The sequence below is a fragment of the Chiloscyllium plagiosum genome, unplaced genomic scaffold (genome assembly GCF_037043375.1).
Source record: "Chiloscyllium plagiosum isolate Xiang-an unplaced genomic scaffold, Cpla_swu_hap1 HiC_scaffold_23, whole genome shotgun sequence".
Taxonomy (NCBI): Eukaryota; Metazoa; Chordata; class Chondrichthyes; order Orectolobiformes; family Hemiscylliidae; genus Chiloscyllium; species Chiloscyllium plagiosum.
In genome coordinates, this window is record NW_028270161.1 from 50965215 (window position 1) to 50990080 (window position 24866).

The 24866-nt window shown below is 45.8% G+C and overlaps 1 protein-coding gene across 14 annotated transcripts in view; it reads left to right on the forward strand.

The window, feature by feature from the left end:
- Positions 1 to 10685: 10685 nt before the first annotated feature.
- plekha5 (pleckstrin homology domain containing A5) overlaps positions 10686 to 24866 on the forward strand; it is a 360346-nt gene continuing 346165 nt past the window's right edge. The window contains exons 1-3 of one of the 14 annotated variants that reach the window (XM_087999672.1): positions 10686 to 10887; positions 10981 to 11057; positions 14905 to 14962. In XM_087999672.1, the coding sequence (XP_087855798.1) occupies positions 10691 to 10887; positions 10981 to 11057; positions 14905 to 14962 (332 nt within the window). In that variant the 5' untranslated portion in view covers positions 10686 to 10690. The remainder of the gene's footprint in view (positions 10888 to 10980; positions 11058 to 14904; positions 14963 to 24866) is intronic. The other 13 variants (XM_043713467.2, XM_043713466.2, XM_087999669.1 and 10 more) reach the window with 13 other exon arrangements.

Consider the following 24866-nt stretch of genomic DNA (forward strand, 5'->3'; position numbering starts at 1 on the left):
TCAGAGCTTCAAGAAGGGAGAAAAGTTTGTTTGCAGAAATGATAAGATGAGAGTCCATGCTGTTTGACACAGGAATGATCCTCCTTAAGTGGTTGAGCAACTCCTCCCACTATCACAGTTCATTTTCTCCCCATTGAGAGACAGCACAGACATGATCTTCTCTGACTGCCAAATGCAAGAATGGTGAACAACATTAACAATATTAATCATTGTAAAAATGACTATTTTTGATACCACAAAAGCATTTGACAGCCATGCAAGTTAATACAGTGCGCTCCTCTGAAATTTGTCAACACCCTTTTTCTACTCCATTAAGTGATGTAAACTGCGATTTTTATGAATGAAAACCTTATCTCAGTGAAAACTGGGATTAACAAGGCTATGTCAGTGCACTAACTTTTTTTGTCCCATTTTGTTCACACGATATTGCACGTCATGTCCATACTTGTGGACATAATCTACAGAACATATGAGAAACTATTCAACCTGTGCCATATACAAACCAAAATGAAAACCACTCCAACCTCAGTCATAGAATTTCACTATGCAGATGATATTTGTGTGTGTGTGTACTTTCGCTGATGCTAAGCTCCAAGTCATTGTTGACTCCTTCTGTGAAGCATATGAGAAAATGACCTTTTAACTTCTTGCCTGAAAAACTAAGATTTTCTTCCAACCAACCACTCCAGCAAAACTCCTCTCATCATTTAAGATCAACAGTGAGCTGCTCGAAAATATGGACCATTTTCTGTATCTTGGGAACCTCCTCTCAATAAAGGTAGACATGGATGAGAAAATTCATCATTGCCTCCAATCTGTCAGCTTAGCCTTTGGACAACGCAGGAAGAGAATACTTGATGACAAGGATGTACAGAAGACATGGTTTATCAGGTGCAGCATCCTCATGCTCCTATATGCTGCACAAACTTGGACAACGTATTGCAGACGGATTTAATTGCTAGAGAAGTAGTGCCAGCAATGCCTTTGCAGAGCTTCTGACTCCAGTAGAATGTCCAACAGAAATGTCCTCCCGAAGCCAACTAATCACTCAAACCCAACTCCACTTAGTGGGAAATGCTGTTTGTATGTCTGATGCCAGACTCACAAAACAAGTGCTCTACTTGGAACTTGGCCACAGTAGGAGGTGCCAAAGGAGGATAGCAGAAACACTTCAGGGACATATTCAAACCACCTTGACAAACATAACTGCTGAATCATAGCAGATTCTACTTTGTGATTAACTGAGATAAAGATGGCATGTTTGGTGAGGCACCTACAACATTGATAGACTTTGACAAGAGCATGTAGGGGCAAAGTTGAGGCATCAGAGGGAATGCGAGAACATTGTCAATAACTCATCTGCTCAAATCTTCAAGAACCATATGCAGCAGAGACTGCAGATTGCACCTTGGACATAGCAACCATCCTAAAACCTATCTAACAGATTGAAAGTAAGTCACCTCAATTCAGAGAGATCAAGCAAAAGGCATAGCCTGCACAAGATAATTCGGAGTCAACAGATGTATATTCTGTAGATCAATCACATTTAATAACAAATAGAATAACCTATTTTAGGGAGCTTAACACATGATAATCTCCCAGGTTTTTTCACACTGAGAATCATTTTGTTGAACTGTTTGACTATAGTATGCTGTAGTAGCCTTCCTAATGAATACTGTTCTTGAGCTTCACGTTTGGAAGTCTCTGCTTGCCATATTTATCCGCAGAAATCTCAAACAAGTTCTTACCTATGATTTATAATTTAAAATGTTGCATATTAAAACACTTTGAATAGGCATTGAAAATTGAAATTTATTCTGGAAATCAGGTGACTACGTACATTTCTAGTGAAAACAGAAGTAGCATTCAAAAGAGACTTTGATTATTATCTTACCACAAATCAATATAAACAGGCAACGAAAATGAACAAAAACAGAACCATAGATAAAACAAAAACAGACACTTACATGGAGATAGGTTAGGTTCAGAAGTCTATAATATATCATCTACAGAGCAAAGTACTATTTAGTTAAGCAAATTTTAGAATTCATAACATTCTGCAAAAAGTACCAATTGACTCTACAGTGTGGAAATTGTTATTTTAGTCATTTTTAAACAGATGTTGTTCCTGTGTGATGCAAAAAACACTAAACTGATTCTTGGTATAATTAAGTAGCAAATCTAAGTGATTGGAGGAAATTTTTTTTCACTTGCTCTTTGAAATGATCACAGGTGTTAGTATTCTTGTTCTCTCACACTGCAGTGTTTTGCTATGGCTTATGCACAATGGTTAAAATCAAGCTACTAAAAATGAATCATGAATGAGGACACAGGGTGATTACAGGACAGAAAGAAACCATTTGGCTTGTTGAGCTCAAGCCAGGTGTCTGAAAGACCAGTTTAGCTTTCCTTATACTCCAATCTTTCCAGCAGCCTACAAACCTTCTTTTCCAGCATAGAAAGATTAAATGAGAAACAAAATTGAAACATTGTTAACTCATTGAAATGAATGACAACTTGTTTGAAATGTTGTATCTTAACCCTGCTGTGAGCATATCAATTACTTTGGATGTACTGTTACAGAAGGGTTGGAAAAGTAACTATTCAAAAAGGTTGCTGGTATACTGAAGTAGATATTCAAAAGCAAACATGTGTATCTTATTTTTGTATCTGTATGTGAGGCTGTCCTTCAATCATCCTTATATACAACTCTGAATATTAGCGAGTTTTGAGAAGATTTACAGCTCGGGTTGAGGTTCTGGATGTATATTTGCTTGCTGAGCTGGAAGGTTAATTTTCAGACATTTCATCACCATACTAGGTAACATCAGTGAGCCTCTGGTGAAGCACTAGTGTTAGTGACCCACTTTCTATTTATAGGTTGAGGTTTCCTTGGGTTGGTGAATCATTTCCCATTCTTTTGGTCCAAGTCGATGTGTTTGTTGATAAGGGTTCTGGTTGTAATCCCATGCTTCAAGGAATTCTCGTGCATATCTCTGTTTGGCTTGTCCTTGGATGGATGTCTTGTTCCAGTCAAAGTGGTATCCTTCCTCATCTGTATGTAAGGATACTAGTAAGATGTTTGTCTTTTTGAGGTGAGTTGATGTTCACATATCTTGGTGGCTAGTTTTGTCCAATGTAGTGTTTGTTATAGTTCTTGCAAGGTATTTTGTAAATTACATTAGTTTTGCTTGTTGTCTGTATAGGGTCTTTCAAGTTCAAACAAACTGCTCTGCCAACCATCCAACCCAAACTTTGGGTTCGCTACGTGGATGACACCTTTGTCATCACTAAACAAAACAAATTACAGGAAACCTTCAAGACCATCAATAACATCCTTATTGGCATAAAATTCACTAAAGAGGAGGAAAACAATAACAAACTGCCATTCTGAGATGTCACAGTAGAGCAAACAGCCAATAGCAAACTTCAAACCAACGTCCACAGGAAAACAACACATACAGACCAAATACTGAACTACAGAAGCAATCATCCCAACACCCACAAATGAAGCTGCATTAGAACATTATTTCAACGAGCTACCACACACTGCATTTTCTTTACCACCACCAAATCATCCACGTTACTTTTTTCTCTACCCCCAAATCACGTTTTTAATTGTTTGACCAATTAATCAGCACATTGTTATTTATAATCGGTTCATCAATGAAATGAATGATGAACATTTTTAAAAAAATGATTCTTAATACATTTGGGTACTTTAGCTCACACTACATTCTTGCTGTATGCATGCCAAATGCACTGGAAACGCATGCACTCGTCATTCAACCCAGTTGCTGTTTGCAAATTGCCTATTATAAGCCTTGTTTTATGTTATACAGGATGTTCCGACTGGATACATTTTAACTCTAAATAGCATTTGTCAATTAATTTATAAACATCCTGCATTGTTAAAAATCACTCAACACCAGGTTATAGTTCAACAGATTTATTTGGAAGCACAAGCTTTCGGATCGCTGCTCCTCCAAAAGCTTGTACTTCCAAATAAACCTGTTGGACTATAACCTGGTGTTGTGATTTTTAACTTTGTCCACCCTAGACTAACACTGGCACCTCCACATCATCATGCATTGATCTTTTCTGTACTTGTTTATTTGAAAATAATCTTCTTTGAATGAAGGCAAGCACTCAGTCACCAATTTTAAGAAAGGACTTGCAGTTATGTTGAGCCTTGTCACTTCCTCATAGCATTTCACAAATAATTAACTATTTTTGATGTACAGTTCCTATTGGTGGAAAGGCAAATACAGCAACCAATTTTGTGCACAACAAAGCAGCAATACTGGCGGCTTGAATGCTAGACCAGAAACCTCATGGAAGTGGGATGAACAGTGACCATTATGAGATGAGTAAAAACATTAACTATTTCTCGTTGATGGTAGCCACCAATGGTACTTTTAAGAACCTCTAGTTTGACTTCTGAGCAATTGAAGAAACTGACCATAGCATATAGACACATGATGTGATCATTCCTAGTCTAATTTAGGAAAAGGATCAATGTGTGTTTAATACCTGATTTTCAAATGCAGTGAGCCAAATGACAATTTCAGGCACACGTGCGGATGCCTACTTAAGGACCTAATCCAATGCAGTTAGTATCACACTTCCACCATGAATTGGACTCTTGGGTGCCATCTTACACTTCTAAAATGAGTTCAGCATAATCATATTCTTTGATAGTCAAACATATTTCATTTATGGGTGCACTTAAATGTAAGTTTGTCCAATCTCAATCCAATTCCTGGTAGGTCTACAACATCTACCTATCCTCAAACAAGACTGCATTAGCCATGGACACTACTATTTGAGCAGTCATACATCTGATGTTGTCTTGTTGACATATATTTGGAAATAGAACTTTAAATTCTAGGATACAGGAAAAATTATGATTGTATCTTTATCTGGGTAGATCCACCTTTCAAAGAATTTTAGGTTTAGAGATTATGTTCACTGAAAAGTGGACTTTTATGTTATAAAGTGAAGTAAAGGTATAGAGTCAGAGTCCTACAGCACTGACACAGGCCCTTTGGCCCAAACTTGTCCATCCCAACCAAAATGTCTGTTCATGCTAACCCCATTACCTGCACTTGGCCCATATCCTTCTAATCCTTTTGACCTTGTGGGTATTTTATTTTCAGTATCAAGAAACTAGAGAAATTTTTGATCAGGTGTTCTGCTGACATATTATTGAATTCAGTCCTCTACAGGGTTGAATAGTTAACTCCGATTTCCTCCTTTCTGCTCCTCCCTTCTGTTACAGACAGACCCCCAGGTGAGGATCCCTGAGTTATTATGGTTCCAGACAGGATATCTAAATTGTTAAGCTTCTAGGTCAGGAGAAATGAAGTAGCTCCCCTTCCTTATTCACCTGTTTCATCCATAGTTGATTGCAGCAAGGTTAATTTATACAGGATACCTTATCTCTCAGACCAAATGAATTTACATTTAAAAGGAGCCTGGTTAACCAGGTTTTCTTGGATTAAGAAATGAATAATTTTGTTATTTACTAAATGGGAGAATAAATAATAATGCAGGACACATATACACAGATTAGAAATGAGAAGCAATTCCAAAAAAAAGTTTCCAAAAATAAGTTAATCTATGAATCATTTGTGAAATGTGTATAATAGAATATTCTTGCCATTATAGATGATATTACTGGTAGTGGTAATGGTGATACCTGAACAATCAATTGTGAAATTCTTTTGTCCTGGTTCCTTTTGACAGGCTTACAGGCTATCTGGTTCCTAACACTCTTGAGTGAGAGAACATTGAGCCACGTTATCTGCAACACATAGGTCATTAGTGGGTGCTTCATCAACTGTCCTTTACAGTATACTTGTGTTCAAACCCAGTGAGCATACATGAGCATCTCAATTCACTAGCCTGCTTTCCTCCAAAAAAAAAACACATGGATTGGTGTTAAATTGGCTATTAATCTCATTCTTGTGCATTCATGAAGGGAATCACAAACCATGATTCTCTCCCTATTGTGGACTTTTTGCCCATCATGTCCTTATCTGAGATAACTTCCAGGAGATTACAGTTCAGTTTGTAGCAAGTTCCTCCTCTTTTAAGTCCATCCCTTTGAAACTTCATTGACATTTCTTCAGATATGATGCTTCAGGATCTCTCTCTCTCTCCCTCTCCCTCCCTCTCTCTCTCCCCGCCTTCCCCCAAATTTATGTCCACAGTTATTTGGTTGACTACAGAAGTTCTCTCTTAAAAAGCATGTTAGAATTAAACCTTCACTGTGTCTGCAGGTGATCCAGAATTACGATCCATGGTCATAGCACTCCCTAATCTACAGGAGTAAGAGTATATTATTTGACTGTGTGGACTGCTTTGATTGGTTTAGGGGCCATGACTGTTAGAAGTTTATTTGAAGGTTGGTGCTTGTTGCATCCAGAGGCACATAGGCATAGGTGGAGGACAGCCAATATGGTCATGGATCTGTTGATGATTAGTGGTGCTTTGAGGGAGAAAAAAAACACATGTAATGTGAGCAGTGTCCACATCAGTTATCCTGGCTGGAGAGATTGTTTCAATGAGGGATGGAATGGAATTGATGGAAAAGTATAGGAAGGAAAGAGTAGCATGGGAACAGGTGATGAGATGATAGAATTAAATGTCTCAGATGGTAAGGACAATCATTTGAATAATTATGATTCAAATGAAGATTCACTAGAATTTTAATGAGATGTTGTAGAAATAATTGTCAGGTGAATTGAAAGAAACATCCGTGTTGATGCTATAGACAAAGAAAATGATAAATGACTATACCCTCCAAAATGTCTACACAATCCAATTCTAATGGGCATGTCACCACACAAACTTAGACTCAAGGAAGGAATAGCTCTAATGATGAGATCAAACTTGATTCTTAAACAAAAACTGTCAAAGCTCAAGACTGACAACTATCAAGCTGTTTTATTTGGTGATGGATATTGAAATTATAACAGGTAGATTGGAAACCTGTCTTTTTTACTTTGGAGAAAACACTTTGCAATATTCTTTCATGTTCTATGACTAAACAAATTACTAGATCAGACTCTTGATAAATTATATTTACATGTCTACATCTGTTTCTTGCACATGGACAGCCGATCACTAACTGTTATTTAAAGAGGGACAGAATTGGAGAATAGGGAAGTTATGCTAAACTTGTATTTTGCTGCAAACTATAAAAGGATACTGGGGAATTGGAGAGTGCAGAGAAGTTTTACATGGCAGGAAAGGATTGCTTTGTTGAGATTCCTATCTCTTGAGAAAGAAATGTTGAAGGTTGGCCAAATTGAAGTCTATAGATTGATTAACTTTTTTTGATTGAGTGGACTCAGAGAGAATCTTCCGTCTTTTAGGGAAAAGCTTAACTAGTGGCCATCAGTAATATAGTCACCAAGAAATCCAATAGGAATTCATAATAAACTTCTTAGCGAAATGAGTAGGGAAAACATGGAATTCAGATCTTAAAGTGTAGATTAAATGAAAAATATGCATTCATTTAAGGAGAAAGGAGACAAACAGATGGGGGGTTAGGAAATAGAGATTTACGATAATAGATTTCATTGGGAACACATTTGGGGGAATGCTCAAGTACAGCATAAACACTTGTTTGAACTCATTGGGTCAATTAATCTTAAGTCAGTACCATAAGTCCTGTGCAATACCAAAAAGCTTTAAGTTGTTTTCTCATATACAGAAATTTTGATGCTATTCAAGTCATTAGTGTGGAAATCGTGCATTTAAAAAAATGCTATTGCAGCAAAGATGATAATTTGACTGCAAATGGTAATAATATGATTAACTTGCTAGTTTTCCATGACAACACTACTTGCATACTTCACAACATATTGGGAAGCCCTGGCTCAATAATAATGTAGTTCGTTCGAAGTTTCATCCTGAGTGCACTACTCTATTGTAAATGGTTATTTGCACATTTCTCCTGTGCCTATTTATTGTAAAACACATTGGGTGCCTTGCAGGATGTACCTATTCAAATGTGTTACTAACCAGTGAATTGTCGTTGGCTGTCTCAGATCAGGTTGCAGACTGACCAGAGGATCCCTCCAATGTATGCCAAAGATGCGTGTGGCATCTACAAAGGCATCATCATATTTGTCAACAGGTTATGTCTCCTCTGATAGAGTTGGAAATAAATGGATGGATTGTTTAGATGATATTGCAATACATGCAAAGAAAGGGTGGGGAAAAGAGAAATCTCATTACCTCGGGGCAAATTAACCCATATTACTTAATGTATTTGATACTTAGAATCACAGGAGATGGCGTTAACTTCACATATCAGCATTTGGTTGCTCGTCAGGGAAGTATGATGGACTTGTTCACAGTAGCAGTCATTGTTTTTATCTCGTTGATTTTAACCCTACTGCGAATCCTCTTGCAAGGATGCCTGCCTTGAAGAAGTTTTCCTCCTCTCTCTACAAGAATCTCAGGGAGTCCCTCTCCCACTGGAACTCCCAGGTCATTTCCTCTGCCCTGAAGCTCATCAACCATGTCGTGATCTCTTCACGCTTCAGGCTCTCTGCCTTTAGTCCTGATGAAGGGCTTTTGCCTGAAATGTCGATTTTGCTGCTCCTTGGATGCTGCCTGAACTGCTGTGCTCTTCCAGCACCACTAATCCAGAATCTGGTTTCCAGCATCTGCAGTCATTGTTTTTACCTTGTTCACGGTAGGTAACATGTTAAAAAAACAAGTGTTTACTTAGCCAAACACAGTTGTTTTGCCATTAACAAGCATTATTGACCACAATTCATTTTATTTTACACTATCTTCAGTAAAGCTGTAGTCAAGTTCCTTCTGTAACTGATATCTCCTGAAAATACGTTGCGGACCTTTTTGCTTTTAATCTTTTTTGTACTTACTTTATTGCTCCCTACAGGCCAGTCAGGGAATAGCAAGTGCAACAAATATGTCAATTACAGTATAGCAATCTGTCTTGGCTGTGTTTTGCTGCAGGTTTCTTATGAAAATGGACTGGTTTCTGCCTTGTTCTGAAGAATTCTGCAGTGCACTGGGCTTATTGTGAATTTAGAAACTTGCACCTACCTCATCCTACATGGTCCATGGAGAATGACACAATCATTCGAGATTGTGCACAATAGTAGGTACCTGCTGGTCATTTTGCTGCAGGGATTCCCCTTCTGTATGCAGTATGGGGATGCTTTATCTACGTGCCCTCCCAAAATAGATATGAATGATCCATTACAGGAAATCCCTAAAACAGTTGCATTCATAATAGGCAGATTACCTACACAACGTGCTTTTCAATAAAGTCATGTCTGAGTTTCCTAAAGAAGTGTCCATCCCTAAAACTTGGTGATCATAGGCTGTAGCTTCCTGCAGTGTGTCTCCATCTGAAGCTGGGTGTGTATGGGCTGGAGTTACCTACATGTAATGTTCCTATGTATGGGCTGATTTTAGCTATAGGGAGTATTCCACCCTGAAAATGTGTATTTATGGACTGGAGTTGCTTTTGAGGGAACACTACTTGCTAAAGTTGGATGTTGATGGCCTGGTGTTTCCAACCGGAATTCTTCCTCTCCAAAGTTGAGATTGCATGACCTAAGATTACTTATAATGAGGGTTCTTGAGTGTGGGCTGGTGTTAAAGAAAATCACTACAATTGATTGTGGATAGGGTGGCATTACCTATTAGGAGTGTCTCTCAGTACTGTTGTACGGCTGGCTTGGTATAACCTCCAGAGAATGTCCAACCCTACAGTTGGGTGTAGATGGGCTGGTGTTACTAGAAGAAGTGTCACTCCCTTCAGTGGGTGTGGATGGGCTGGCATTACCTGTAGAGAGTGTCCCTCCCTACATTTCAGTGTAGATAGGCTGTTGTTATCTATAGAGAATTTCCCTCCCTACAGTGGGTGTGGAAAGGCTGGCACTACATACATGGGATATACTTCTCTACAGTTGAGCATTAATGGGCTATTGTTCCCTGAAGGGACTGTTCCTGCTTGAGTTGCCTGTTGTATTCCTCACTACAGTTGGCTGTGGGTGGGCTGGTGTTACCTTTAGGAAATGTCCTTGCTGGTGTTAACTGTAGGGAGTGTCCCCACTAGCGTTACCATTAGGGAGCGTCCCCGATGTTACCTATAGCGTTATTTCCTACAATTGACTGTGGATGGGCTGGCGTTACCTGTAGGCAATGGCCCTGCTGGTGTTACATGTCTGCAGTGTCCTTGCCAGCTTTATCTATAAGGAGTGTCCCTGCCACCAAAGGCAGGCTTTGTGCTTCAGGCTTCAGGCTTCCACCTGAAGGGAGTGTCCCTCCCAGTGTTACTTGAATGCAATGTCCCTGTCAGCTTTACCTGTAGGGAGTGTTCCTACTGGTGTTACCTGTATGCAATGTCCCTGTCAGCTTTACCTGTAGGGAGTGTTCCTACTGGTGTTACCTGTATGCAGTGTTCCTGTCAGCTTTACCTACAGGGAATGTCCTTGCTGCTGTTACCTGTCGGCAGTGACGCTCCCTGCCCTTGGTTGCGCGTTATGTCTGAGGGGTCGATGAGTGCCGGTGACTCGTCTGCGCGAGCGGGCCGGTGTCCTCGCGCCGCCCACTCCCTCCCTCCCTCGCGCCGCCCACTCCCTCCCTCCCTCGCGCGCACGGCCGCGGCTACCTGTGAGGGAGAGGGGCGCGTGCGATGACGGTTGGAGGCTGTGCGCGTTCCCGAGGGCAGTGGGCGGGGCTGATCCAATGCTGCGTCGGGAGCGCGCATGGATCACCCCCCCCCCCCCACTCCCAGCTCTCAGACATGGCGGATTACAGGTCCGAGTGGCTCCGACTGCCTGGCTCCTGGTCGCATGGGGTTACACGGGACGGACGGGTCTTCTTCATCGAGTGAGTATCGGAGGTGGCTGGACTGTGGCGGATACGGAAAGCTAACATTTGAATTTATAAATACACTGACCGTGTTCTCTCTCTCAAACACAGTGAAGAAGCGCAGAGAACAACCTGGTTACATCCAGCGACCGGCGAGGCCGTCATCAGCGGACACCGCAAAACACCAGGTGGGGATCGGGGGACAGGCAACATTCACCTCGCCACCCCCCCCCCCCCCCCCCTCCTCAACCTCCGACTACAGGCTGGGGCAGGAGAGGCCACAACCCCCCCATTCCCAACTTTACTCCCGTCTTCACACCGCTCCCCACCCCCTACCCACTCCCCATCCTCGCCCCCACCCCCTCGCCCCCTCCCCACCCCCTCCCCTCGCCCCCTCCCCACCCCCTACCCTCGCCCCCTCCCCACCCCCTCCCCTCACCCCATCCTCGCCCCTCCCCGTGCCCCATCCTCGCCCCCTCCCCTCGCCCCCTCCCCTCGCCCCCTCCCCTCGCCCCCTCCCCTCGCCCCCTCCCCTCGCCCCCTCCCCTCGCCCGCTCCCCTCGCCCCATCCTCGCCCCATCCTCGCCCCCTCCCCTCGCCCCATCCTCGCCCCCTCCCCTCGCCCCATCCTCGCCCCCTCCCCTCGCCCCATCCTCGCCCCCTCCCCTCGCCCCCTCCCCGCGCCCCATCCTCGCCCCCTCCCCGCGCCCCATCCTCGCCCCCTCCCCGCGCCCCATCCTCGCCCCCTCCCCGCGCCCCATCCTCGCCCCCTCCCCGCGCCCCATCCTCGCCCCCTCCCCGCGCCCCATCCTCGCCCCCTCCCCGCGCCCCATCCTCGCCCCCTCCCCGCGCCCCATCCTCGCCCCCTCCCCGCGCCCCATCCTCGCCCCCTCCCCGCGCCCCATCCTCGCCCCCTCCCCGCGCCCCATCCTCGCCCCCTCCCCGCGCCCCATCCTCGCCCCCTCCCCGCGCCCCATCCTCGCCCCCTCCCCGCGCCCCATCCCCGCCCCCTCCCCGCGCCCCATCCTCGCCCCCTCCCCGCGCCCCATCCTCGCCCCCTCCCCGCGCCCCATCCTCGCCCCCTCCCCGCGCCCCATCCTCGCCCCCTCCCCGCGCCCCATCCTCGCCCCCTCCCCGCGCCCCATCCTCGCCCCCTCCCCGCGCCCCATCCTCGCCCCCTCCCCGCGCCCCATCCTCGCCCCCTCCCCGCGCCCCATCCTCGCCCCCTCCCCGCGCCCCATCCTCGCCCCCTCCCCGCGCCCCATCCTCGCCCCCTCCCCGCGCCCCATCCTCGCCCCCTCCCCGCGCCCCATCCTCGCCCCCTCCCCGCGCCCCATCCTCGCCCCCTCCCCGCGCCCCATCCTCGCCCCCTCCCCGCGCCCCATCCTCGCCCCCTCCCCGCGCCCCATCCTCGCCCCCTCCCCGCGCCCCATCCTCGCCCCCTCCCCGATCCCCCCTCCAACCCCCGATCCCCCCCTCCAAACCCCGATCCCCCCCTCCAAACCCCGATCCCCCCCTCCAAACCCCGATCCCCCCCTCCAAACCCCGATCCCCCCCTCCAAACCCCGATCCCCCCCTCCAAACCCCGATCCCCCCCTCCAAACCCCGATCCCCCCCTCCAAACCCCGATCCCCCCCTCCAAACCCCGATCCCCCCCTCCAAACCCCGATCCCCCCCTCCAAACCCCGATCCCCCCCTCCAAACACCGATCCCCCCCTCCAAACACCGATCCCCTCTCCAAACCCCGATACCCCCCCTCCAACCACCGATACCCCCCTCCAACTCCCGATACCCCCCCTCCAACTCCCGATACCCCCCCTCCAACCCCCGATACCCCCCCTCCAACCCCCGATACCCCCTCGCCCCCTCCCCGCGCCTCGTCCCCCCCGCCACTCGTCCCCCGGCCCCCGCACCCCCACCCACAACCCCCCCCTCCACCCCCACCCACAAGCCCCCCTCCACCCCCAGCCCCGACCCTCACTCAACCCCCACCCCCGACCCCCCCATCCACACTCACCCCCACCCCCGATCCCCCTCCACCCCCACCCCCGATCCCCCTCCCCCGATCCCCCCTCCATACCCACCCCCGATCCCCTCTCCACACCCAGCCCCCCCACTCCCGATCCCCCCTCCACCCCCCATCCCCCCTCCACCCCACCCCCGGTCCCCCCTCCACCCCACCCCACCCCCGATCCCCCCTCCACCCCACCCCCGATCCCCCCTCCACCCCACCCCCGATCCCCCCTCCACCCCACCTCCGACCCCCCTCCACCCCACCCCCGATCCCCCCTCTACCCCACCCCGACCCCCCCTCCACCCTGATCCCCCCTCCACCCCTCACCCCACCCCTGATCCCCACTCCACCCCACCCCCGATCCCCCCTCCACCCCCGATACCCCCTCCACCCCCGATACCCCCTCCACCCGCAATCCCCCCTCCACCCCCACTCCGCCCTCCACCCCCACCCCCACCCCCGATCCCCCCCCCCCCCAACCCCCGATCCCCCCCTCGCCCCCTCCCCTCGCCCACTACCCTCGCCCCCCCCGCCACTCGTCCCCCGGCCCCCCCACCCCCACCCCCAACCCCCCCCACCACCCCCCCTCCACCCCCACCCACAACCCCTCCCTCCACCCTCACCCACAAGCCCCCCTCCACCCCCAGCCCCAACCCTCCCTCAACCCCCACCCCCGACGCCCCCATCCACCCTCCACCCCCGACCCCCCCATCCACCCCCACCCCCGATCCCCCGTCCCACGATCCCCCCTCCATACCCACCCCCGATCCCCTCTCCACACCCACCCCCCCACTCCCGATCCCGCCCCCACCCCCGATCCCCCCTCCACCCCCCATTCCCCCTCCACCCCACCCCCGATCCCCCCCTCCACCCCACCCCACCCCCGATCCCCCCTCCACCTCACCCCCGATCCCCCCTCCACCCCACCCCCGATCCCCCCTCCACCCCACCCCCGACCCCCCCTCCACCCCGATCCCCCCTCCACCCCTCACCCCACCCCCGATCCCCCCCTCCACCCCCGATCCCCCCCCTCCACCCCCACTCCGCCCTCCACCCCCACCCCCGATTCCCCCCTCCACCCCCACCCCCGATCCCCCCCACAACCCCCACCCCCACCACCGATCACCCCCACCACCCCCACCACACCCCCGATCACCCCCACCACCCCCAACCCCGATCCCCCCCACCCCCACCACCGATTCCCCCCCACCATCCCCCCTCCAACCCCCGATCCCCCCCTCCAACCCCCGATCCCCCCCTCCAACCCCCGATCCCCCCCCTCCAACCCCCGATCCCCCCCCTCCAACCCCCGATCCCCCCCTCCAACCCCCGATCCCCTCCACCAACCCCCGATCCCCTCCACCAACCCCCGATCCCCTCCACCAACCCCCGATCCCCTCCACCAACCCCCGATCCCCTCCACCAACCCCCGATCCCCTCCACCAACCCCCGTTCCCCTCCACCAACCCCCGTTCCCCCCCTCCAACCCCCGATCCCCTCCCCTCGCCCCCTCCCCTCGCCCCCTCCCCTCGCCCCCTCCCCTCGCCTCATCCCCCCCCACCCCCACCCCCAACCCCAACCCCCCCCTCCACCCCCACCCACAACCCCTCCCTCCACCCCCACCCACAAGCCCCCCTCCACCCCCAGCCCCGACCCTCCCTCAACCCCCACCCCCGACGCCCCCATCCACCCTCACCCCCACCCCCGTTCCCCCCCTCCATCCCCCACCCCCGTTCCCCCCCCCCGCATCCCCCACCCCCGTTCCCCCCCTCCATCCCCCACCCCCGTTCCCCCCTCCATCCCCCACCCCCGTTCCCCCCCGCCATCCCTACCCCCGATCGCCACCCCCACCCCCGATCCCCCCCCCCCGCCACCCCCACCCCCGATTCCCCCCCCCGCCACCCCCGATCCCCCCCCCGCCACCCCCACCCCCGATCCCCCCCTCCAACCCCACCCCGATTCTGGAAATGTTCATTGCTTGATTCTCTTCATTTTTCGCCTTTTTTTTCACCTCATGGCAGACCTACCAACCGGTTGGGAAGAAGGATACACCTTCGAAGGGGCTCGCTACTACATTAAGTAAGTAATTCAAGAAGATAAAAGGTTCATGATCTGTTGACTGTGCGAGTGGCTTTATGCAGTCTCTGATAGCTCAGTCCTTCTTGTACGTCTGTGTTCTTTACAGTAGAATACATGTTTGTGCCTTTTTAAAAATGACATACTTTGTAAAAAGTTGTAAAACACAGATTGTGCGTTTTCTGTGCGGTGGGCGTGTCGCATCAGTTTGATTTCAACATCGGTTCCAACAATGCTTTCATTCAAAACTGACGCTAAAACGTCAGACGAAATTTAAACTTGCAGGCAGTCGTTATTCTCATTAAGATTTCTGGTAGCTTGTTTACTGGCAGTGACGTGCCAGATTTAGTCATTCTAATTGCATTATACAAGAACGAACAAACTTTTTCCCCTTAATTTTGTTTCCCTCATTTTAATGAGATCAATGTTATTACAATCATTAATGCAAGGATGATATTTTTGTTGCGGGGGAGGGGGGAAGAGAAAGAAAGCTAGCGTCATCCTTTTTAGATATCGACCTGTAATTTGCGAACTGTAAACACTGGCTGCTGATTCTGTGCTTCTAGTCAAGTGACAGTTTGTTTATTTCCCTGCGTTATCAAGAAAAATAAAAAGAAGTTGAGAATTATTTGATGGTTTTAAATCAAATTGAGTATGTGCTTAGTAGAAATAATTACTTTAATACTGCTCCACAACTACGTTTGTATGTGTGTTGATTGACCTTTTATTAGGTGTGTTATGTTAGAAGGTAGTAAAATACTCTACCTTGTGGTATAAATGTGATATGCTATGGAAACCTTTTCTGCTGATAATTCTGTAAATAGATCTTAACAACACAAGCAGTTTTGCTTTAATACTTATGAAGCAGGATTCTTGAGGGAAAGCAATGTGTCTGCCATTATTATTGATTTCCCATCTTGTTAAATTTAGTTTTGTAGATTATTCAGATTGAGATCTTACTGAAAATTTGCATGGTACACTTAATTTTATTTTGTTCTGTTGCTTTAGAGAGCACAGTGTGTACTCAAATTATATCCAACTGTAATTTGCTATATGCTTGAGATTGATAGTTATCAACTGTGTGGTTTTAACTCATTTTATTTTTGACTCTTCTCAATCAATTATTCCAATAATCATGCTGCAGTCAGTCCACTTTCCGCTATGCCTCAGATATCCCGATAATAAACACCTGCAAAAGAAAGTAGAGGTCTTGAAATGTAAATGTGAAGTGGAGGGCAGCAGAAAAAGGGCTAATTTTGGTATAATGTAAATGGATACTGGAGGTCTGGAAGAAACAAAAGTGCCGGAGAAGCTCAGCAGGTCTGGCAGCGTCAGTGGGGAGGAAATCAGTTAACATTTTGAGTTTAGTGATGCTTTGTAATTGGGTTATTGATGTCAGTGTGGTTACAGGCAAGCTATAATGGATGTGTATGAGCGGTTCCAAGACCGCAATTAGAAATGGCTACCATCAGAGGCACAGATTTTGGGTAAATCTGTCAATTGATGAAGCATGTCTATTTAGATATTCAGTACAGAAGTGAAGCATAACTTAACCTAAGGATGATACTACACACCTCGTATAGTCTGATTTCTTTGGAGTCAGTGTGCCTCTTTTAGTTGGAGGAGACTATTATTTTCCAGTTAACAAAGCAGTATTTGATTTGACTTGTTAACGATTTGTAATATAGTAGAACCCTGACGATAAATAGTGAAATAACTCCACAGAGGCCAATATCCCATCACCAAGTCACCTTTATTTGCACGTGGAAAGACCTTAATACTGATTCAATTCCCTCAGAACCAGCTGTCAGAGTGAACAGGATGTCTGACACTCCTGTTGTCTGTCAGCTATGGCTCCCTGATTGGACTAGATTAACAGCCCTAATCAGAGAACTCATATTCTATGATGACCATCTGACCTTATTACAGTCACTACAAATAATATTCAGAATAAAGCCATATTCGAAGGCAAAAAACCTGTGCATTTCAGCTTTGTAGACATTTTTGACAGTTAATTTCCAATCCATTGTTCTAAATCATCATCCTATTAACGTATACTATAAATAGTATTTGGGTTCCACATAAACAAAAGGGTTTAGATGCCAAATTCAAATAATGCTATTTTACAAAGATTAAACATTGTGTAGTTTAATTCTTTTCTAAGTAGTATATATTTTTCTTAAGAGCGATAGGGACTGCATTGAGTTTCAATTTGTGAGATTGAGATAATATAGCTTTGAGAGCATGAAATGTGAATATGCTCATCAAGAAATAGATCAGTGATTTTTGTGACTTAATTTATGTCATAGCACTGCTGTTCAGATTGGGATAGCCATTGTTGGAAGCTTTGTAAAATAATTGTTGCAAAATAAAATAAATTTCCTAGTTTTGGATGAATGCTTCCATATTTATTAATTTTCTCTGCATGTCAGAAGCATGCGAGTTTAAATGAAAGAAATGAGACCCTTAGAAGGTTTAATTTGACATCAAAAACCAGTGTTTCAACCTGAGTGGGTGTTCGATAAGGTAAGGTAGCAAAGACTGAAAGAATGGAGATTGCAGTGAACAACATCACTGTGATGGAGTTATGTAGAAGATGTAGGTTGTGTATGTTGGAGAAATGTAGGAGAATTTTAGTGAACCGAGTTCTTGATTCAGGAAGGCCTGAAGAACGTGTATAGATGATGGTGTTCAAGATTGTGAAGGCTTCCAGCAAACACATCAAAAAGGTGTTGCTTGATCTACGAATCTAACAGAGCAGAATTTAGAACTACCGAGAAGCCTTTTTAAAAGTTTCTGTTAACAGTGGTATGTGAATATTCTTTTGAAGAGCATTAAAATATCACAACAGAATTTGGTTGCTTTCAATTTTCTTACACTTATTGTTGCGGCATATTGCTGTTGAATTTTGTGGATTTAAGGTATTATTAAAAATAGTAAACATCGCAGTCTGAAACAAATGATCATTTCTAGATTATTGAGAGCCTAATGATATCTTGTTTTTTTATATCTAATTGACATGAATTTTGTACAGGGACTTAAGGCAAGATTGTCCGTGGTCAGTGTAATGGCGTAAATTGGACAATAGCTCATGGAGGACAAGCGTTGCTCAAACAAGGAAATCTGGAATTTTTGCTACATATCAATCTGTTGCTGCCATAAATTCTTCTCTCTATTAGATACAGCAGAAAAGTTGGGACTGGTATGTTTAGGTGCAAGTGAATTTTAATTACAGGCAATCATAAGTATTGTTGAATAAGGTGTTGCCCTGATAATTCAGGATGCAGAAGATTGGTGGGCAGCATTATTGTCTATGTAATATAAGTCTGTCCCCAGATGGTAAACTCAGATTTTCCTGTTAATGTTTTCTGGGTAGCTATTCAGATAAGTCAATTAGAAATTCTGACATTGACACCTCCAACTTTGAATTGGAGAGTTTGCTGCCTAGGTTGCAGGCAAGCTGCCTGTGAATTCCTAGGCAGATCCACAGAGATCAGGTATTGGGACTTTTCCGGTGTTCCGACTGGATCTTGGGTTGCACGTCTGCTCTCTGATTAGACAATGTCGGTTTTTATCTTAGTGAGGATTCTCCAATCTATAGAAACTTACTTTTTCTTGCTTTGCCTTGCTTGTAGATGCCACAGGTCCCCTATAGAGGGCGACATGCTGAATCTCATGCCAGATTAAAGCAAATATTTTCTCAAAAACTCCTTGGCTCGTTGGAAGTGAACACTTTCTTCACTGTTGTATGCAAAATTCAGGCCATTGTTGATGTAACATTATAAAAAATGGCCACTTTTGTTTTCACTAAACTCTTAGCTGCATCACTGAATGTTATTTGAAATACTGAATTACATTTAAAACATATTATCTGGTCATTATTACATTGCTGTTTACGGGAGCTTGCTCTGTGCATAATGGATCTGTGTTGCAACTCTTTCTTTATTTTGGAGGATGTGAAGTACAGCAATTCTGGGTTTGAATAAAAAGCAAAAGGTTTCTAACTGGTAAGATTTCTATTTTATAAATTTGCATGAAGTTTGTACGTTGAGTTCTGCTATATGTGGTGTTGACGTTTAATCTAAATTTACTAACTGCAAATTTTCACTGTACCCTGCTACAAACTGTCTCTCAACTTGTGAAGAGAAAGCAAACTTAGTTTCCAATCCAGTGACCCCTCTTCAGAACATTCTCTCTGCACAGATGCTGCTAGACCTCAGAGTTTCTCCAGCAATTTGTTTTTTATTCAAATTTCCAGTATCCACTGTTCTTTGTTTTACCTTAGTGTCTATTGCTAAACTTGTTCATTAATCTTTCGATGCAAGCATAAAGGTGTTAAGAATGAACTTGTGTTCGTTATGTACTTGTGTGCTTTAGTTTTCCCAAAGAGGTTTACAACAATTACTTTTGTTCTGAACTACAGTTACTGTTATGAAAAAACAACCCATGAATGAAGGATTTTTTTGATCTTGACAAATTTTTAAAAATAATCTGTAAACAATCTTCCATCTGGAACCAAGAATATAGGTCGCTTGAGTTTGGTGGTGAGTTTACTTAGGATTATGATATTGAAGGCAGAGCTGTATTCAGTAAACAGGAAGCTGAAGTTATCCAGATGTTCCAGGGACAGGTATATGGCCAGATGGTGTCTGCCATGGATCTGTTGTGATAGTAGGCAACTTGTAAAAGATAAAGGCAATCTGGTAGGCTGGAATTGATGTGAGCCATGACTAACCTCTTGAAGCATTTCATAATTATGGAGGTCAGAGCAACCGGTGGTAATCATTGAGGCATGCTGCTTGATTTTTCTTTGGCACCAAGATGATGGTGGTCCTCTTAAAGCAGGTAGGGACTTCAGATTGTAGTAAGGAGAGGTTAAAGATGTCATTGAATACTCCCAACACCTGACCCGCACGTGACCTGAGTGCATTGCCAGAGACTCCATTCGGACCAGTTGCTTTCTATGGGTTCACTGTCAAGAAGGCCACTCTAATGTCTGTGGTGCTGACTGCTGGTACAGGTACATCTGAGGCTGTTGGGACAAGTGGCATTGTTTCACTAACCTTCTGTTTAAAGTGAGCATAGAATGCATTGAGCTCAACGTGGAGGGATGTATTGTTGCCTGCTCGAATTTGCTTTGTAGCCCATTCTGTCTTGCCACAAATGACAGGTGTTCATGTGGTTATTCTGTGTCTCAAGTTTAGTTTGTTCTTGCCTCTTGGCACGTCTGATGGCTTTGCGAATATCATACCTGGATTTCCTGTATAGGTCATAGTTGCCTGACCTTGAATGCCTCTGACCTGGACTTCAATTGGGAATGGATCTTCCAATTCATTAATTGTTTCCGGTTGGTGAACATTGAGATTAACTTTTTTGGCACACAGTCTTCTACACACTTAACAATGAAGTCTATAATGGTAGCGGCATACATATTTAAGTTGGCTGCTGAGCTCTTGAACATGGACCAGTCTACTGGCTCTAAGCAGATCTATAGTAGCCCTTCTGTTGCCTCAGATCAACACTTATGTTATTTTCTGTACTGGGTTCTCACTCTTCAATTTCTGCTTGTAAGCCAGGACAAGGAGCACAGTGTTGTGATCAGGTTTTCCAAAGCGCAGACGAGGGATGGAGCAGTAGGCAACTTTGGTTGTATAGCGATGGTCAAAAATGTTCATATGTTCTTGATTTTTCATCCATCACAATTTGTACCATGTATTCCAATCTTTATTTTGCTTTTTGTAACATTTCTTAGCAGGTAATCTGATTATCAGTTTTTCATTTTTTGATTGGTTGAAATAATTCTTTAATGTGATTAAGTGTTGGATAGCTTGTTGATATCACTGCAGCAGAGCACTCAGAATTCCGATTAAACAACAATATAATTGCACCAGATTGGTAGATTTGAGGCTTCCTTAAAGATTAATGGTGAGTATTCTTCCTTTGCCACTGATTGGAAAATCCAAATCATTCCTTTTGTGCCTGTACTGGTCATCAGATTAAAAAACAGCAACATAATTCTGGGTTTCAGATTACCATAATAAACTGGTTTAATATCATGGTTTACGGTGTCAGTTGTATCCTTCAATTGGACTGCATTGTAATCATTTCCAGGTATCTTGTTTATCATCTATTATTAAATAGAACGGGGCAACTGTTGGATTTTGGGGCAATATCTGTGCCCACAAACCCTCTTAAATCTCTTGAATGAATATTGTTGCCATAAACTACATGAAAATAAATATTATGCACCCAACACAGTTCAGTGGTATTAAGACTATTTGATGGAACATAATTGACTTCCTCCAACACGGCACATCCTTACTATGTCATTGAGCCTGCTGGGCTGAATGTTTTGCAAAACGTCAAATTATTACTGCATAATTACTTGCTGGTACTTTAGTGATACCATCATATTTACCCCAGGAGCCCAAATATAAAGAAGCTGCACATAATTACTTGTACCAGTTTGAAAATATGTAAATGAAATAAAATATGTAATGAAATATTTGCAGGAATCCAGAATCCTAGACAATGTCATTCCTTGAAAGACTGTTTCAAGAGTATCATTGACTCAGCAGTGAATGTTTGAGTGTACGTCAGATTGGAGGAAACAGTAGGCTTGGCATACCATACAAAGGAAATCCTGATCTTTGAGCTCATTGTAATCACCAGATCCAATTTTTTCACACAACAGACTTGTTTCCATTATACTTGTATATGTCTGAGAATGTATACAGATATGTGGAAAAAATATTATCACTTTTTTTCTTGAATTTCTAAGCAAAATACAGAAATTTTACTTGTGCTTTATGAAGAGATTTGTGTTCTTATCATAAGTTGCTAACAGCAGTATTTTCCACATCATCGTTACTTTAAAGGTGCAGGTCAAATGGAATTATAAAAACTCAAGCTTGTCTGCTGTTGTAACTTGAATATAAACTGAAACTTATTGACCCAAGTAAATAATAAACACACTTCTGTTTCAAAATTTCACTGGAAGCTAAATCAATTTCATCATTGCTTCTAGACTTGCTGCTGATAAAAAAAACACCCTTAGGAGTAAAGTAAGCATATTTCATAGATGTATTGCTGAGCTTACGACAATAGACAATTGTTTTCAATTTTTCCAACCTCTCTGTCTGTCTGTCTGTATCTCCACCCTCCACCATATTGTCTGAAGCCACTGACTTATTCTTCCACATGATTTCATGGGAAATTACGACGTGGTAGTTCGCTTAAAAACTCAGAAACATGAGTGTCAGTAAGCTTTTCTTCTTAGAAGAGTGTTACTTTTGTATACCCGCCGTACCAACCAGTACCCTTCCACTGACACCCTCCTTCGACTGACTGAACTGGTCTTCACTCTGAAGAACTTCTCTTTCCAATCCTCCCAGTTCCTCCAAACCAAAGGAGTAGCCATGGGCACCCGCGTGGGCCCCAGCTATGCCTAGTCCATCTTCCGCAGCTACACTGGCACCACCCCCCACCTTTTCCTCCGCTACATCGATGACTGTATCGGCGCTGCCTCGTGCTCCCACGAGGAGGTTGAACAGTTCATCCAATTTACCAACACCTTCCACCCCGACCTCAAATTTACCTGGACCGTCTCAGACTCCTCCCTCCCCTTCCTAGACCTCTCCATTTCTCCCTCGGGCGACCGAATCAACACGGACAGTTACTATAAACCGACCGACTCCCACAGCTACCTAGATTACACCTCCTCCCATCCTGCCCCCTGTAAAATCGCCATCCCATATTCCCAATTCCTTCATCTCCGCCGCATCTGCTCTCAGGAGGACCAGTTCCAATACCGAACAACCCAGATGGCCTCCTTCTTCAAAGACCGCAATTTCTCCCCAGATGTGATCGACGATGCTGTCCACCACATCTCCCCCACTTCCCGCTCCTCCGCCCTTGAGCCCCGTCCCTCCAATCGCCACCAGGACAGAACCCCACTGGTCCTCACCTGCCAACCTCCATATACATCGTATCTTCCGTCGTCATTTCCGCCACCTCCAAACGGACCCCACCACCAGGGATATATTTCCCTTCCCTCCCCTATCAGTGTTCCGAAAAGATCACTCCCTCCGTGACTCCCTCGTCAGGTCCACACCCCCCCCACCAACCCAACCTCCACTCCCGGTACCTTCACCTGCAACCGCAAGAAATGCAAAACTTACACCCACACCTCCCCCCTTACTTCCCTCCAAGGCCCCAAGGGATCCTTCCACATCATTTACTGCATCCGCTGCACCCGATGTGGCCTCCTCTATATTGGGGAGACAGGCCGCCTACTTGTGGAACATTTCAGAGAACACTTCTGGGACACCCGGACCAACCAACCCAACCACCCCGTGGCTCAACACTTCAACTCCCCCTCCCACTCCACCAAGGACATGCAGGTCCTTGGACTCCTCCATCGCCAGACCATAGCAACACGACGGCTGGAGGAAGAGCGCTTCATCTTCCGCCTAGGAACCCTCCAACCACAAGGGATGAATGCAGATTTCTCCAGTTTCCTAATTTCCCCTCCCCCCACCTTGTCTCAGTCCCAACCCTTGAACTTAGCACCACCTTCCTAACCTGCAATCTTCTTCCTGACCTCTCTGCCCCCACCCCCACTCTGGCCTATCGCCCTCACCTTATCACCCTCACCTTAACCTCCTTCCACCTATCACATTTCCAACACCCCTCCCCCAAGTCCCTCCTCCCTACCTTTTATCTTAGCCTGCTTGGCACACTTTCCTCATTCCTGAAGAAGGGCTCATGCCCGAAACGTCGATTCTCCTGCTCCTTGGATGCTGCCTGACCTGCTGCGCTTTTCCAGCAACACATTTTCAGCTCTGCAGTCTTCACTTTCTCCTACTTTTGCATATGTCCTGTAAAGTTTATAGATGCATTTTCTGCAATTAATCCTCCTGATCACTGTCATTGTTTGATTTTATCATCCGTTCTCCTTTTCCCTAGAGTTCTAAAGTGCAGGAACTGGGTTTCATGGACAAAATGAGTTCAAGGAAGACCATGCAATAAAATAGAGAAAGATGTAGACTCCAAGTTAGGGTGGAGGAAGATCCTGGAAAAAGATTTGTCTTTGTGAGTAACTGGAAATTAAGGATGCACAAGAGGCACCTGATAGACTATCTCTGTGTTGGGGACAAACAGGTTGAGTTGTTGACTTTGGGTGAGTTGGGGGATGGACATGGAGGTTGATGATGTGTAAATGGTTTCCATGACGAAAAATGACCCAAATGTTATCTTTGCTCTGTAGGATGATGCTGGAGATTTGCCTGAATAAAGTGAAAGTCATTAGTGCTTTCTGGAGATCTGCCTCATGAGGTGATGGATAGCTAAACCAGATTGACAGAAGTACCTACATATTTTGCGTTGTAGTGAGTGAAAGTAGATACCATACCAGATGACTACAGTCGATCAGAGTAAGGGATGCACTGAGATAAAGGTATTAAACAAGGAAGTTGTTCAACAGATTATTGTCTGCAGTGGTTTTGTGACAAATAGAGGAATGAGTGGAAAGTTAGGTAGTTGGGATTCAGAAAGTGGACTTGGAAGTGGTTCACCTCCCCCAGCGTTAGGGGCAGGATTAAAAGCCGGAAAGGTCTGGATTGTGAGCAAATATTTGGTGATAATTATAAATATTGAAATAGGAGTTATATGGAAGAAGGATTTTAAGCAGAGTTATAGAGTCATATAGATGACTTAAGCAGACTGCGTCCAACTCGTCCATGCTGACCAGATATCCTAATCTTATCTCGTCCCATTTGCCAGCACTTGGCACATACCCCTGTAAACCTTTCCTATTCATATACCAATCTAGGCGCCTTTTAAATGCTGTAATTGTTCCAGCCTCCACCACTTCCTCTGGCAGCTCATTCCATACACACACTACCCT